The sequence below is a fragment of the Microcaecilia unicolor genome, chromosome 1 (genome assembly GCF_901765095.1).
Source record: "Microcaecilia unicolor chromosome 1, aMicUni1.1, whole genome shotgun sequence".
Classification (NCBI taxonomy): Eukaryota; Metazoa; Chordata; class Amphibia; order Gymnophiona; family Siphonopidae; genus Microcaecilia; species Microcaecilia unicolor.
In genome coordinates this window covers 763705123-763719432 of record NC_044031.1, presented here as the reverse complement: position 1 = coordinate 763719432, position 14310 = coordinate 763705123, and the positions used below count along the sequence as shown (strand labels likewise).

Genomic DNA, 14310 nt, shown 5'->3' with positions numbered 1-14310 from the left:
AAATACTTGCTCTGTAGATGGTCTTCACAGTAAGATAGAAGCTGGTTATCAAGATAAGTTAGTTGTCTTCACACTGCACCATGTACATGACTTGATAATCAAATGCTCTTCTACTGTAACAATTCAGAGTTGCTAGTAGTAATTTAAAGCAACATTACAGACTCAAAAGTTGTTTGTCAAAATGTGCTACTTTATGCATGCCACATTTCTTCCCTAAGAGAATATCCCTTTGGGTGCCGAGTGTAAAAAAAAATAAGTAATTTGCTTTTATATTCTTGAGGCTTCCCTAGATGTTCTCTTTTCCTTTCCTACCCAACCCCCTGTTGTGGAGCAGTATTGATGAAGCCTGGCTATAATCATGAAGGCAGCCCCTTTTCAGACAGCTATATAATAGCTAGCTGAGCAGTTTGGTTTAACATGTTGGCTGAGAGTACTACTAACTAGCACTGGCAATGTTTTCTGTTTGAGAAAAGTGTTACCATTACTTTTTTGTTTCCATTATCTTCTTTCACAGGTGGTCAATCAGATCATGGCTACAACTCTTTATCTAAGGAAGAGGTCCGACGTGGAAATTCATCTGTGCAAGACATACAAGAGGAAAAAGATGACGAAAAAGAAAGTGATACCAGCTCCTGTATGTATCTCTTAAATTATGTTAATTTAATGCAAACTGCACCTTCTCTTGGAAAAGCTGTCTCATCATTTTTAACACTGAGATCAAAGGTCAGGATCTACCGCTCTGCCACTGTTACACAATTCTAGCTTTTAAGTGTCAAGTCAATACAGATATTTCAGTTATTCCTTTTTCTTACTCTTTTACTATGAATGTGTTACACAATCTGCAGAATGTATATGTGTTACAACCTCAATCTCAAAGGTTTTTTTAGATCTCTGAAAACAAGCAGGCATGATATTCTCACGTGTGGGTGATGTCATCCACGGAGTCCAGTGTGGACACTATCATAGTTCAGTGTCACTTTAAAACTTCGAGGCAGTGCTCCTACTGCGTAAGTGTGGGCGCCTTCCCGCTTGAGCGCGGGACCAGCAGTCTAACATTTCCCATGGAGCAGAAAGGTTGGGTTTCTAATCTCTCCTCAGCATGTCAAATTTTTCCATTTTGGTGCCTTCCATTTTTCGGGATATTTTTCTTATATTTTCTTTTTCTTTGTTAAGCTTAACCAATTTATTGATTTTTTAAGTTACTTTTTTTTATTTTTTCGACCTTTGAGGCCTCTGAGCCCTACTTTTTGACCGGGAAGCATCGACCATTTTTGGGTACGGAATTACTTGCGCTCCCCAGTCTATTGAGCCTTTTGATTTTGCGGCGGCTGTTTTTCCTTCCATGTCAATGAGGGTGCTGAGTGGCTTTAAAAAGTGTGCAATAGGACCATTTCAGGCACAGATCCCTATAACTGGTGCGTTCAGTGCTTGGGTCTGCAGCACTGGGACATATTGTGTCTGCGCATGCAAATGAGTATACTTAAAACTCGCAGAGTCCACCATAAAAAACTTTTTTGATTCAACATTTATTTATTTATTTATGCATTCTTGTATCCCACTGTTATTCAAAAACAAGTTTTGTCCTCAAAGTTTTATGTTGCAACTTTTTTATTGTATTAACGTAATGGCAGACCGTTATACAAACACCAAAATTAGTACATATACATCACAGTCAACTAATTATAACATCAACAATATTTTTGTAATAATTTCCTCCCCCTTTTACCCCTTTCTCCTCCCCCTCCCCTCCCCATCCCTCCCCTCCAGTAAGTTGACAAACTATTGTAAGATTGTTGACAAAAGAATAACATCATTTACATAATAAAGTATAATAATATCAGCCTCCATTGTCTTATGTGTTTTCATTTGTTACCCTTTGTTCTCAGCTGTATACTATAACCAATATCACATCTTGATCAAAAGACCCCCCCTCCCCCCCTATTAACCTATAAATGAGTCTTCTGTTATCACAATTGATACCCAAGAATATTACAGAGTGTTAAGAATTCGACTTCTCCCTCTGTGAGTCATCCCGTCCAAATAACACCCCCAAATTTTTAGAAAGCGCTCTTTTCGCTTGTATGTTCCTTTTGCCTCTCTCGCTTCCCAAGTAAGCAATTGGTGTACCTGGTTCCGCCAGTGCCAGAAGGTCGGAGGGTGTGCAGAAGTCCAGTGCTGCATTATGCATTTTTTGGCAACGAGACATACTTTGCGGCACAGCATTATTTTGTCTTTGTTTAATCTGGGGAAGGTGTCATGTTTATCTAATACTAAACATACGGGATTCAATGCTATATCACAATTCACAATTGTAGACAGAAATACAGCTATGTGTCTCCAGTATCTTTTTATTAAAGGGCACACCCATATCGCATGATATAGCTAATTATCTGCCCTCTGACATTTCAGGCAGGTAGCGGTATGAATGCCCCCTGACTTGTATAGTTGTGTCTGGGTAAAATAAGCCCTATGCAGTATACGAAACGCACATTCCCGAAGACCTGCCCCTCCTACTATTCTGGGTATATCCTGTATTTGTTTTACAATATTCCATCCTGTCAATGCCCTGCTGCTATCTGTTTCTCATTTCTGACGAAGTTGGCTAAACTCTTTCCCAGGCATCAGTCCCCACAATTTCAAATGTATGCTGGAGATCGACGGAACTTCTTCGGCTATTTCTTCAAAGAATTTTCTAACTTTTTCACCTAGTTGCTTCTTAATCTCGTTTGTATTTAGTGTGCGCACATAGTGCATGAGTTGGCGATGCGCAAAATGATCTCTCCATTGTGCAGTAATTTGCGTTTGTGTTACTGCTTTGATATGCCCATCAGCCCCCAGTATGTCTTGCATGGTTACTATGCCATTTCTTTCCCATGTGACAAAGGTTTGATTCTCTATCCCCGGCATAAACATCGGATTGCCCCTAATAGTTAGTAACTCGGTGATAGATGGGTCTCCCCCCAGGAGTTTCCCTATATATCTCCATGCTTCTCTGATAGGCTGGAGCAAAACACTATGTTTAAATCTATGGGGGAGTATTTTATTCTGAGTGTGTAATAACGCTATATAATTATATGGGGCAAAGTACACCGTCTCATACTCAAGTGGTGTATGAGCCGATGTATTCATTAGCCAATCTCTAACCTGTCGTAGCAAGCAAGCCATATTGTAGTATTTAATATTTGGAATCCCCATTCCCCCTTGTCTCCACCCTCCTAGTAGGAATTTCTGTTGAAGTTTGGCCCTTTTCCCAGCCCAACAGAACTTCCTCAGAATTTTATAAAAGTATTTTATGTCAGTTTGCTTGAGTTTTAGTGGTAGAACCTGTAAAACATACAGCCACCTCGGCATTATCACCATCCTTGTTAAACAAATCCTCCCTGTCAAAGATATCGTAAGGTTATGCCAAGAATCTAACTGGTACATGGTTTGCTCTTTGAGTTTGCTAACATTTAAATCATATAGGTCTCTTGTATTTACCGGTAGTAGGATGCCTAAATATTTAAAAGATTTAGTTGCCCACTTTAACGGGAAATCTATGGGCCATAAACTATGGGCGTCTGCATTTATAGCTAAGGCCTCTGATTTGTCAAGATTTAGCGTGAATCCCGAGTAATCTCCGAACTCCCTAAAAATTTCTAATACATTACCCAGCGCTTCTCTTGGGTTCTTTAAAATAATTAGCAAGTCATCAGCAAATGCAACCAATTTGAACATCTGATGTTGTATGTCCACTCCAGGCACCGCTGGACAGTCTTGAATGTCCCTAATTAGAAGGTCCAAATATAATGCAAAAAGTAAGGGCGATAGCGGGCAACCTTGTCTCGTTCCCCTGCCTATATGAATTGCATCAGATAGATTCCCATTGACCATTACCTGCACTAGAGGGGCTGCGTATAAAGCTTTAATCGCCTGTACAAACTCGCCTTTTATACCATACCCCTCCATCACCTCATATAAGAAAGACCATTCCACTCTATCGAACGCCTTTTCAGCGTCAAAACTAATCATTAAAGCTTGTTCATTAGTGTGCCCTAGATATTCCAATGATGTCAAAATTCGTCTGAGGTTTTTGGCAACCGACCTGCCCTGCACAAAGCCAACTTGAGCTTCATGGATTATTTTTGGTAGAACACGGCCTAGTCTATTTGCTAAAATTTTTGCGAATAGTTTTACTTCATGGTTAATAAGCGATATAGGTCGATACGAAGTTGCTAGTTGTGCATCTCGATTAGGCTTTGGAAACACGATTATGCTTGCTAGATTTAAATGCTCAGGTAGTGTGCCATTTGATATCCATTCATTGAACACTTTAGTTAATGTAGGTACTATCGACTCTCCCATTAATTTATAGAATTCTGCTTTGTATCCATCGGGACCTGGCGCTTTGCCCATCTTACTGTGTCCTATAGCCCATGTGATCTCATCCTCACTAATCTCCGCATTCAATAGATTGCGGTCATGTTCGTTTATCTGTGGGATCGTAAGGTTTTGAAGATATTGCTTGCCTGATAGTCCTTCCTGTTCTGTGGAGCTATATAAGTGTTGATAATATGTTTTAAATGCCTGTCTGATTTCTTTATTAGAATGTATCAAACTCCCCTTTTGTGTTTTTAAACTAGTGATATTTCTGGAAGCATATCTAGGGGCAATAATTCTTGCCAAAAATTTCCCTCCCTTATTCCCAAATTTATATAATTGGAATCTATAATATGTTTGGGATTTCACTTCCCTGTCATGAAGTAAGGAGTTGTAAGCCGCCTGTATCTCCAGTACCTCCTGTCTAAGTCAAGGGCATGGATTTAAGCCATAGTGTCTATTCACTTCTCGCAATTGTTTCTCAAGTCGCAGGATTTCCCTATCTCTTGCACGTTCGTATTGGGTAGTAAAACTGATAATTTCTCCCCACAAGACCACCTTTGCGGCTTCCCAAAATTTGGTTGAAGTTGGTACTGTTTCCTCATTAAAATGTTTGTACTCTGCCCATTTCGTTTGTAGATGTTCTCGAAATCTCACATTATTTACTAAATACGTTGGGAACGTCCACCCCCGAAACTTCTCTTCTTCCAACCCCCCCATCCAATTCATATGTACCGTCGCATGATCCGAGATAACGCACGGTCCTATATCAGCGTCTCTAATTGTGGGAAATAGTGTGCTTGATGTTAGTAGGTAATCAGTCCTGGAAGAGGTGCCATGGGCTCTTGACATATGTGTATATTCTCTGATCCCAGGATGTAGTGTCCTCCATATATCTATGAGATCTAGTGTGGTGCATAGTTCAGGTAACCCTCTAGTTTGTGTCCGGTGGGTTGTTGCCGGAGGGTGTGAGCGATCTAATTGTGGGTCCCAGGTCATATTAAAATCTCCTCCCAGTATTATGGGTAGTGATTCTAGATGTACTATTTTTGCCACTAGTTTTTTGTAAAATTTAAGATCTAGGACATTTGGAGCATATATACTGCCCAGTAATAGTTTTCTTCTATTAATTGTGACAATAGCTAACACATATCGTCCCTCTGGGTCCTGGATTATCTTATGAATGTGGCTTGCTATTCCTTTTCTAATTAGAATTGCCACTCCCCTTTTTCTCCCTATCGCTGCTGTTGACACACATTCCCCCACCCACCATTTATTCAGCTTAGCATGTTCTTCTGCAGATAAATGTGTCTCTTGTAAAAAGGCTATGTCAGCTCTAAGCCTTTGGAGGTGTCTTAAGATTTTTGATCTTTTTATGGGCGAAGGAATACCTCCAACATTCCATGTAATGACCTTAATTAGTGCGTCTGTTTTGGCCCATCCATCTCCATATTTGCGTGATCTTGATGCCCGAGAGGAGCCAGCCCAGCCTCCAGCCCCCCCCCCCCCCCCCCCCTGTTCCTAATATTCGAACGAGTAGTCTATCCTTCTTTTCAGGTATCATTTGTGTTTTCTGGTAAGTTCTCCTATAGCCCCCCTCCCTCCTCCCCTCCCCTATTCCTTCCCTTTCCCTGTGAATCCCCTCTCCTCCCCTTCTATCCCCTATTATTCCTATTGGAATTAGGTCACCATCGACGCCTGTCCTCAAAGTTTTAAAGTGACTGTGCACTTGAAGCGGTTCAGAAAAAAACGACCGAACTGGTATGGGGTTTGCGTTGTAAGACATATGAGGAGAGACTTGAGCACCTGAACATGTATACTCTGGAGGAAAGGAGAGACAGAGGTGATGTGGTAGACATTCAAATATTTGAAAGGTATTAATTTACGAACAAACCTTTTCCAGAGACAGGAAGGTGGTAGAACAAGAGGACATGAATTGAGATTGCCGGGGAGGGGGGGGGGGGGGCACTCAGGAATAATGTCAGGAAGTATTTGGTATCAGACTTCGGGCTCTAGGTGAAAGTGAATTTATAATAAGGATCCCATATTGCCAAATTTTTTCTTATGATTAAAGGACAATCCAGCCTTCTGCTTCTCCATCATCATAATATGGTGAACATACTATGCCAGCCCCAAAAGGAAGGTGAGTCTGGGGTAGTCCAAACCTTCAGGGCAGGCTTTTTATCCACTAGAGCTGCTTTGCGTATAAGCAGATGTTCTCCGAGGACAAGCAGGCTGCTTGTTCTCACTGATGGGTGACGTCCACGGCAGCCCCTCCAATCGGAACACTTTACTAGCAAAGACCTTTGCTAGTCCTCGCGCGCCGATGCACACCGCGCATGCACGGCCGTCGTCCCGCCAGAACCGGCTCGTGTTCGTCAGTCTTTTTTTGTCCGCGCTCGGTAAGGTCGTGTTTACGCCATTCGCGCCCCTTAAGTTGACCCTCGTGCGTCTTTTTGATTTTTCGCTAAAAAAAAAAAAAAAAAGGGGATTTCGGAAGAAGGCCTTTCGGTCTTTTTCCCCTTCCTGTATTTCCAGTTTTTACCCCGTTAAGTTTTCTTTCGTTTTCGGGGTAGGCCCTTTTGAGGCCTCGGGTCGAATTTTTTCTCCCCCTCTTTTTGGTGCCTTACTGCAATTACGAGTTTTGATTTCACCGGCGTGATTTTTCCACCCATGTCATCGAAGTCTCCCAGCGGCTTCAAGAAGTGCACCCAGTGCGCCCGGGTAATCTCGCTCACAGACAGGCACGCGTCGTGTCTTCAGTGTCTGGGGGCTGGGCACCGCCCGCAGGCCTGTAGTCTTTGCGCCCTTTTACAGAAAAGGACTCAGGTAGCGAGATTGGCCCAGTGGAACGTTTTGTTCTCGGGCTCTTCGTCGGCATCGGCACCGGGAGTATCGAGTGCGTCGGCGTCGACAGCGTCAAGATCTCCATCCTCGGCCGCGACTGCATCGAGTGCATCGAGGCATTGACCCTCTGCGTCGAGGCCGAGACATCGGAAGGCTGCGTCGGTGGTAACGGGACCTCCTCTAGTGCTGATGTCGTCGGACGGTGGTGCTTCGACTAGAGTGCAGGTGAGGGCTGTCCATTCCCCTGCTGGTGGCGGTGAGCCTTCGGGTGGGTCTCCCCCTACCCTGAGGGCTCCTGCGGTACAGCCCCCCCCCCCCCCCCGAGACCGACCTTCTTCGGCCGCGAGGAAGCGACGGCTGGATTCTACGTCCTCTTCATCGGTACCGGGACGCTCCGGTGACATGCTTCGTTTGAAAAAGTCAAAGAAGCATCGACACCGGTCTCCTTCCTGCGTCGGTACCGAGAGCTCTGGGTCGCCGAGGGAGTCGACACCCAGTAGGCATCGGCACCGGGAGGACCGCTCACCCTCTGTTCAGGAGGTGTCGATGCGCTCCACCTTGGATAGCCCGGAACAGCCTCCACGCCCGGAACAGACTCTGACATCGACACCTGCATCGGCTTCCATGTCTTTCTCCACAGCCGCTCTGCACGAGAGTCTCCGGGTCATTCTCCCAGAGATCCTGGGAGAGCTGTTGCGCCGTTCCCCTCCGGTACCGGGGGTGCTTGCGCCACCGGTACCGTCGAGTGAGGCACCGGCTGGCCCCTTGCCCGGTGTGAGGTCTCCGACATCGGTGCCGCTTGCGGTACTGACTGCGGTCGCCTCCCAGGAAGGCTCCCCGACGACGTCGGCGGAAGGAGCTTCGCTGGTGCGGGCGAGGGAGTCTACCTCTCGACGCTCACACCGTGGCCGTGGTTCCACGGAGTCGAGCCGGGCACGGCTTCAGACACAGGTCCGTGAACTTGTGTCTGATACCGATGGTGAGGCCTCGTGGGAGGAGGGGGAGGACATCAGATATTTCTCTGACGAGGAGTCTGATGGCCTTCCTTCTGATCCCACTCCCTCCCCTGAAAGGCAGCTTTCTCCTCCCGAGAGTCTGTCTTTTGCGGCCTTTGTCCGGGAGATGTCTACGGCCATCCCCTTCCCGGTGGTTGTGGAGGACGAGCCCAGGGCTGAAATGTTTGAGCTCCTGGACTATCCTTCTCCACCTAAGGAAGTGTACACAGTACCCATGCATCATGTCCTAAAAAAGACATTGCTGGCGAACTGGACCAAGCCTTTAAGTAATCCCCACATTCCCAAGAAGATCGAGTCCCAGTACCGGATCCATGGGGACCCAGAGCTGATGCGCACTCAGTTGCCTCACAACTCTGGAGTTGTGGATTTGGCCCTAAAGAAGGCTAAGAGTTCTAGAGAGCATGCTTCGGCGCCCCCGGGCAAGGACTCTAGAACCTTAGACTCCTTTGGGAGGAAGGCCTACCATTCTTCTATGCTCATGGCCAAAATCCAGTCTTACCAGCTCTACACGAGCATACACATGTGGAACAATGTGTGGCAGTTGGCGGGCTTGGTGGACAAGCTCCCCCCTGAGCAAGCCAAGCCATTTCAGGAGGTGGTCAGGCAGCTGAAGGCGTGCAGAAAATTCCTGGCCAGAGGGGTGTATGACACCTTTGATGTTGCGTCCAGGGCCGCTGCTCAAGGTGTGGTGATGCGCAGACTCTCATGGCTGCGTGCCTCCGACCTGGAGAATAGGATCCAACAGCGGATTGCGGACTCGCCTTGCCGTGCGGATAATATTTTTGGAGAGAAGGTCGAACAGGTGGTAGAGCAGCTCCACCAGCGGGATACCGCTTTCGACAAGTTCTCCCGCCGGCAGCCTTCAGCTTCTACCTCTACAGGTAGACGTTTTTATGGGGGAAGGAAGACTGTTCCCTACTCTTCTGGTAAGCGTAGGTACAATCCTCCTTCTCGACAGCCTGCGGCCCAGGCTAAGCCCCAGCGCGCTCGCTCTCGTCAGCAGCGTGCGCCTCAGCAAGGCCCCTCGGCTCCCCACCAAAAGCAAGGGACGAGCTTTTGACTGGCTCCAGCAGAGCATAGCCGATATCCAAGTGTCAGTGCCGGGCGACCTGCCGGTCGGAGGGAGGTTGAAAGTTTTTCACCAAAGGTGGCCTCTCATAACCTCCGATCAGTGGGTTCTTCAAATAGTCCGGCAAGGATACACCCTCAATTTGGCCTCCAAACCTCCAAATTGTCCACCGGGAGCTCAGTCTTACAGCTTCCAACACAAGCAGGTACTTGCAGAGGAACTCTCCGCCCTTCTCAGCGCCAATGCGGTCGAGCCAGTGCCATCCGGGCAGGAAGGGCTGGGATTCTATTCCAGGTACTTCCTTGTGGAAAAGAAAACAGGGGGATGCGTCCCATCCTAGACCTAAGGGCCCTGAACAAATATCTGGTCAAGGAAAAGTTCAGGATGCTTTCCCTGGGCACCCTTCTCCCCATGATTCAGGAAAACGATTGGCTATGCTCTCTGGACTTGAAGGACACCTACACGCACATCCCGATACTGCCAGCTCACAGACAGTATCTGCGATTTCAGCTGGGCACACGTCACTTCCAGTACTGTGTGCTACCCTTTGGGCTCGCCTCTGCGCCCAGAGTGTTCACGAAGTGCTTGGCTGTAGTAGCAGCGGCACTTCGCAGGCTGGGGGTACACGTGTTCCCATATCTCGACGATTGGCTGGTGAAGAACACATCCGAGGCAGGAGCTCTACAGTCCATGCAGATGACTATTCGCCTCCTGGAGCTACTGGGGTTTGTGATAAATTATCCAAAGTCCCATCTTCTCCCAGTACAGAGACTCAAATTCATAGGAGCTCTGCTGGATTCTCGGACGGCTCGTGCCTATCTCCCAGAGGCGAGAGCCAACAACTTGTTGTCCCTCGTCTCGCGGGTGCGAGCATCCCAGCAGATCACAGCTCGGCAGATGTTGAGATTGCTTGGCCACATGGCCTCCACAGTTCATGTGACTCCCATGGCCCGCCTTCACATGAGATCTGCTCATTGGACCCTAGCTTCCCAGTGGTTTCAGGCTGCTGGGGATCTAGAAGACGTGATCCACCTGTCCACGAGTTTTTTCAAATCCCTGTATTGGTGGATGATTTGGTCCAATTTGACTCTGGGACGTCCTTACCAAATTCTGCAGCCACAAAAAGTGCTGACTACGGATGCGTCTCTCCTGGGGTGGGGAGCTCATGTCGATGGGCTTCACACCCAAGGAAGCTGGTCCCTCCAGGAACGCGATCTGCAGATCAATCTCCTGGAGTTACGAGCGGTCTGGAATGCTCTGAAGGCTTTCAGAGATCGGCTGTCCCACCAAATTATCCAAATTCAGACAGACAACCAGGTTGCCATGTATCACATCAACAAGCAGGGGGGCACCGGATCTCGCCCCCTGTGTCAGGAAGCCGTCAGCATGTGGCTCTGGGCTCGCCGTCACGGCATGGTGCTCCAAGCCACATATCTGGCAGGCATAAACAACAGTCTGGCCAACAGGTTGAGGAGGATTATGCAACCTCACGAGTGGTCGCTCAATTCCCGTGTAGTGCGACAGATCTTCCAGGTGTGGGGCACCCCCTTGGTAGATCTCTTCGCATCTCGAGCGAATCACAAAGTCCCTCAGTTCTGTTCCAGGCTTCAGGCCCACGGCAGACTAGCATCGGATGCCTTCCTCCTGGACTGGGGGGAGGGTCTGCTGTATGCTTATCCTCCCATACCTCTGGTGGGGAAGACTTTGTTGAAACTCAAGCAAGACCGAGGCACCATGATTCTGATTGCTCCTTTTTGGCCGCATCAGATCTGGTTCCCTCTTCTTCTGGAGTTGTCCTCTGAAGAACCGTGGAGGTTGGAGTGTTTTCCGACCCTCATCACACAGGACGAAGGGGCGCTTCTGCATCCCAACCTCCAGTCTCTGGCTCTCACGGCCTGGATGTTGAGAGCGTAGACTTTGCCTCTTTGGGTCTGACAGAGGGTGTCTCCCGCATCTTGCTTGCGTCCAGGAAAGATTCCACTAAGAGGAGTTACTTCTTTCTATGGAGGAGGTTTGCCGTCTGGTGTGACAGCAAGGCTCTAGATCCTCGCTCTTGTCCTACACAGACCCTGCTTGAATACCTTCTGCACTTGTCTGAGTCTGGTCTCAAGACCAACTCTGTAAGGGTTCACCTTAGCGCAATTAGTGTATACCATTACCGTGTGGAAGGTAAGCCGATCTCAGGACAGCCTTTAGTTGTTCGCTTCATGAGAGGTTTGCTTTTGTCAAAGCCCCCCCGTCAAGCCTCCTACAGTGTCATGGGATCTCAATGTCGTTCTCACCCAGCTGATGAAACCTCCTTTTGAGCCACTGAACTCCTGCCATCTGAAGTACTTGACCTGGAAGGTCATTTTCTTGGTGGCAGTTACTTCAGCTCGTAGAGTCTGTGAGCTTCAGGCCCTGGTAGCCCAGGCTCCTTACACCAAATTTCATCATAACAGAGTAGTCCTCCGCACTCACCCTAAGTTCTTGCCAAAGGTTGTGTCGGAGTTCCATCTGAACCAGTCAATTGTCTTGCCAACATTCTTTCCCCGTCCTCATTCCTGCCCTGCTGAACGTCAGCTGCACACATTGGACTGCAAGAGAGCATTGGCCTTCTATCTGGAGCGGACACAGCCCAACAGACAGTCTGCCCAATTGTTTGTTTCTTTTGATCCCAACAGGAGGGGAGTGGCTGTGGGGAAACGCACCATATCCAATTGGCTAGCAGATTGCATTTCCTTCACTTACGCCCAGGCTGGGCTGGCTCTTGAGGGTCATGTCACGGCTCATAATGTTAGAGCCATGGCAACGTCGGTAGCCCACTTGAAGTCAGCCACTATTGAAGAGATTTGCAAAGCTGCGACGTGGTCATCTGTCCACACATTCACATCTCATTACTGCCTGCAGCAGGATACCCGATGCGACAGTCGGTTCGGGCAGTCAGTGCTTCAGAATCTGTTCGGGGTTTAGAATCCAACTTCACCCCCCTAGGCCCATGTTTATTCTGTTCCAGGCTACACTCTCAGTTAGTTGGATAAATTGTTAGGTCAATCTCAGTTATGTCCTCGCCGTTGCGAGGCCCAATTGACCATGTTTGTTGTTTTGAGTGAGCCTGGGGGCTAGGGATACCCCATCAGTGAGAACAAGCAGCCTGCTTGTCCTCGGAGAAAGCGAATGCTACATACCTGTAGAAGGTATTCTCCGAGGACAGCAGGCTGATTGTTCTCACAAACCCGCCCGCCTCCCCTTTGGAGTTGTGTCTTCCCTTGTCTTTGTCTTGCTACGTATAGGACTGACGAACACGAGCCGGGGAAGTGAAGATTCAGGAATGTGCGGGATGATTTTTTAGCGTTCCTGAGGGGTAGGTCTACTAGGTCTAACATGTAGGCTGGGGCATCTCCATGAATGATTTTATGAATAAGAGTGCATACCTTGAACGCAATACGTTCTTTAAGTGGAAGCCAGTGTAACTTTTCTCTTAATGGTTTGCACTTTCATATTTTGTTTTACCATATATGAGTCTGGCTGCAGTATTCTGGATTGTTTGGAGTTACTTGATGATTTGCTCTTTACAACCAGCGTATAGTGCATTGCAGTAATCTTGGTGGCTCAGCACCATTGATTGTACTAGGTTGCGAAAGATGGTTCTTGGGAAGAAAGGTCTTACTCTTTAAGTTTCCACATTGAGTGAAACATCTTTTTGGTTGTATTTTTCACATGACTTTCAAGAGTAAGGTTTCGATCAATGGTTACTCCAAGAATTTTCAGGGTGTTTGAAACTTGGAGGGCCAAGTTTGGTGTGTTTGTTGTGGTGAATTTGTTAGTGTTGTGTTGTGAGGTGAGTATGAAGCATTGTGTTTTTTCTTTGTTGAGTTTTAGCTGAAATGTGTCCGCCCATGAGTTCATGATATGGAAGCTTTGGTTGATGTCATTTGTGATTTCCTTTAGGTCGTGTTTAAAAGGGATGTAGATCGTTACGTCATCCCACGCATGTTTGAATTCCATTACCGTTTTCATCTCCACCACCTCCCATGGGAGGGCATGCCACGTATCCACCACCCTCTATGTGAAAAAATACTTCCTGACATTACTCCTGAGTCTGCCCCCCTTCAACCTCAATTCATGTCCTCTAGTTCTACCACGTTCCAGTCTCCAGAAAAGGTTTGTTTGCGTATTAATACCTTTCAAATATATGAATGTCTGTATCATGTCACCACTGTTTCTCCTTTCCTCCAAAGTATACATGTTCAGGTCGGCAAGTCTCTCCTCATACGGTTTGCAAAGTAAATCCTATACCATTTTCGTAGCTTTTCTTTGCACTGCTTCCAGTCTTTTTACATCCTTAGCCAGATACGGCTTCCGAAACTGAACACAATACTCCCAAGTGGGGCCTCACCCAACAACTTGTAGAGTAACATCAACATCTCCTTTCTTCTGCTAGTTATACTCCTTTCTATGCAGTCTAGCATCCTTCTGGCCACGGCCGTCGCCTTGTCACATTGTTTTTTCACCTTCAGATCCTCAGACACCAACACCATAAGGTTTGTCTCCTGATTCGAGCTTACTAATCTCTCCCCTCCTATCCAGTATCTCTCTTTCGGGTTTCTGCACCCCAGGTGCATCACTCTACACTTCTTAGCATTAAATTTTAACTTCCAGACCCTCGACCATTCTTTTAACGTTTGGAGATCCCTTCTCATCGTTTCTACTTCCTCCAGGGTATCCACTCTATTGGCTATTTTTGTGTCATCCGCAAAAAGGCAAACCTTGTCTTCCAACCCTCCAGCAATATCACCCACAAATATATTAAACAGAATAGGCCCCAGCACCGACTCCTGAGGAACACCACTGCTCAGCTTCCTTTCCTCCGAGCGGATTCCATTTACCACCACCCTCTGCCACCTGTCGGTCAACCAGTTTCCTATCCAATTCACCACTTTTGGTCCTAAGTTCAGCCCTTTCAGCTTATTCACAAATCTTCTCTGGGGGACTGTATCAAAGGCTTTGCTGAAATCCAAGTAGAATATATCTAGCTCA

The 14310-nt window shown here is 47.1% G+C and overlaps 1 protein-coding gene across 1 annotated transcript in view; it reads left to right on the top strand.

Annotated features, from left to right (window-relative positions):
- The window catches only part of DENND4A (DENN domain containing 4A), a 576041-nt gene that overhangs the window by 362635 nt on the left and 199096 nt on the right, over positions 1-14310 (top strand). Inside the window, 1 exon segment of the mRNA XM_030189785.1 lies at positions 515-634. Coding sequence (XP_030045645.1) covers positions 515-634 — 120 coding nt within the window.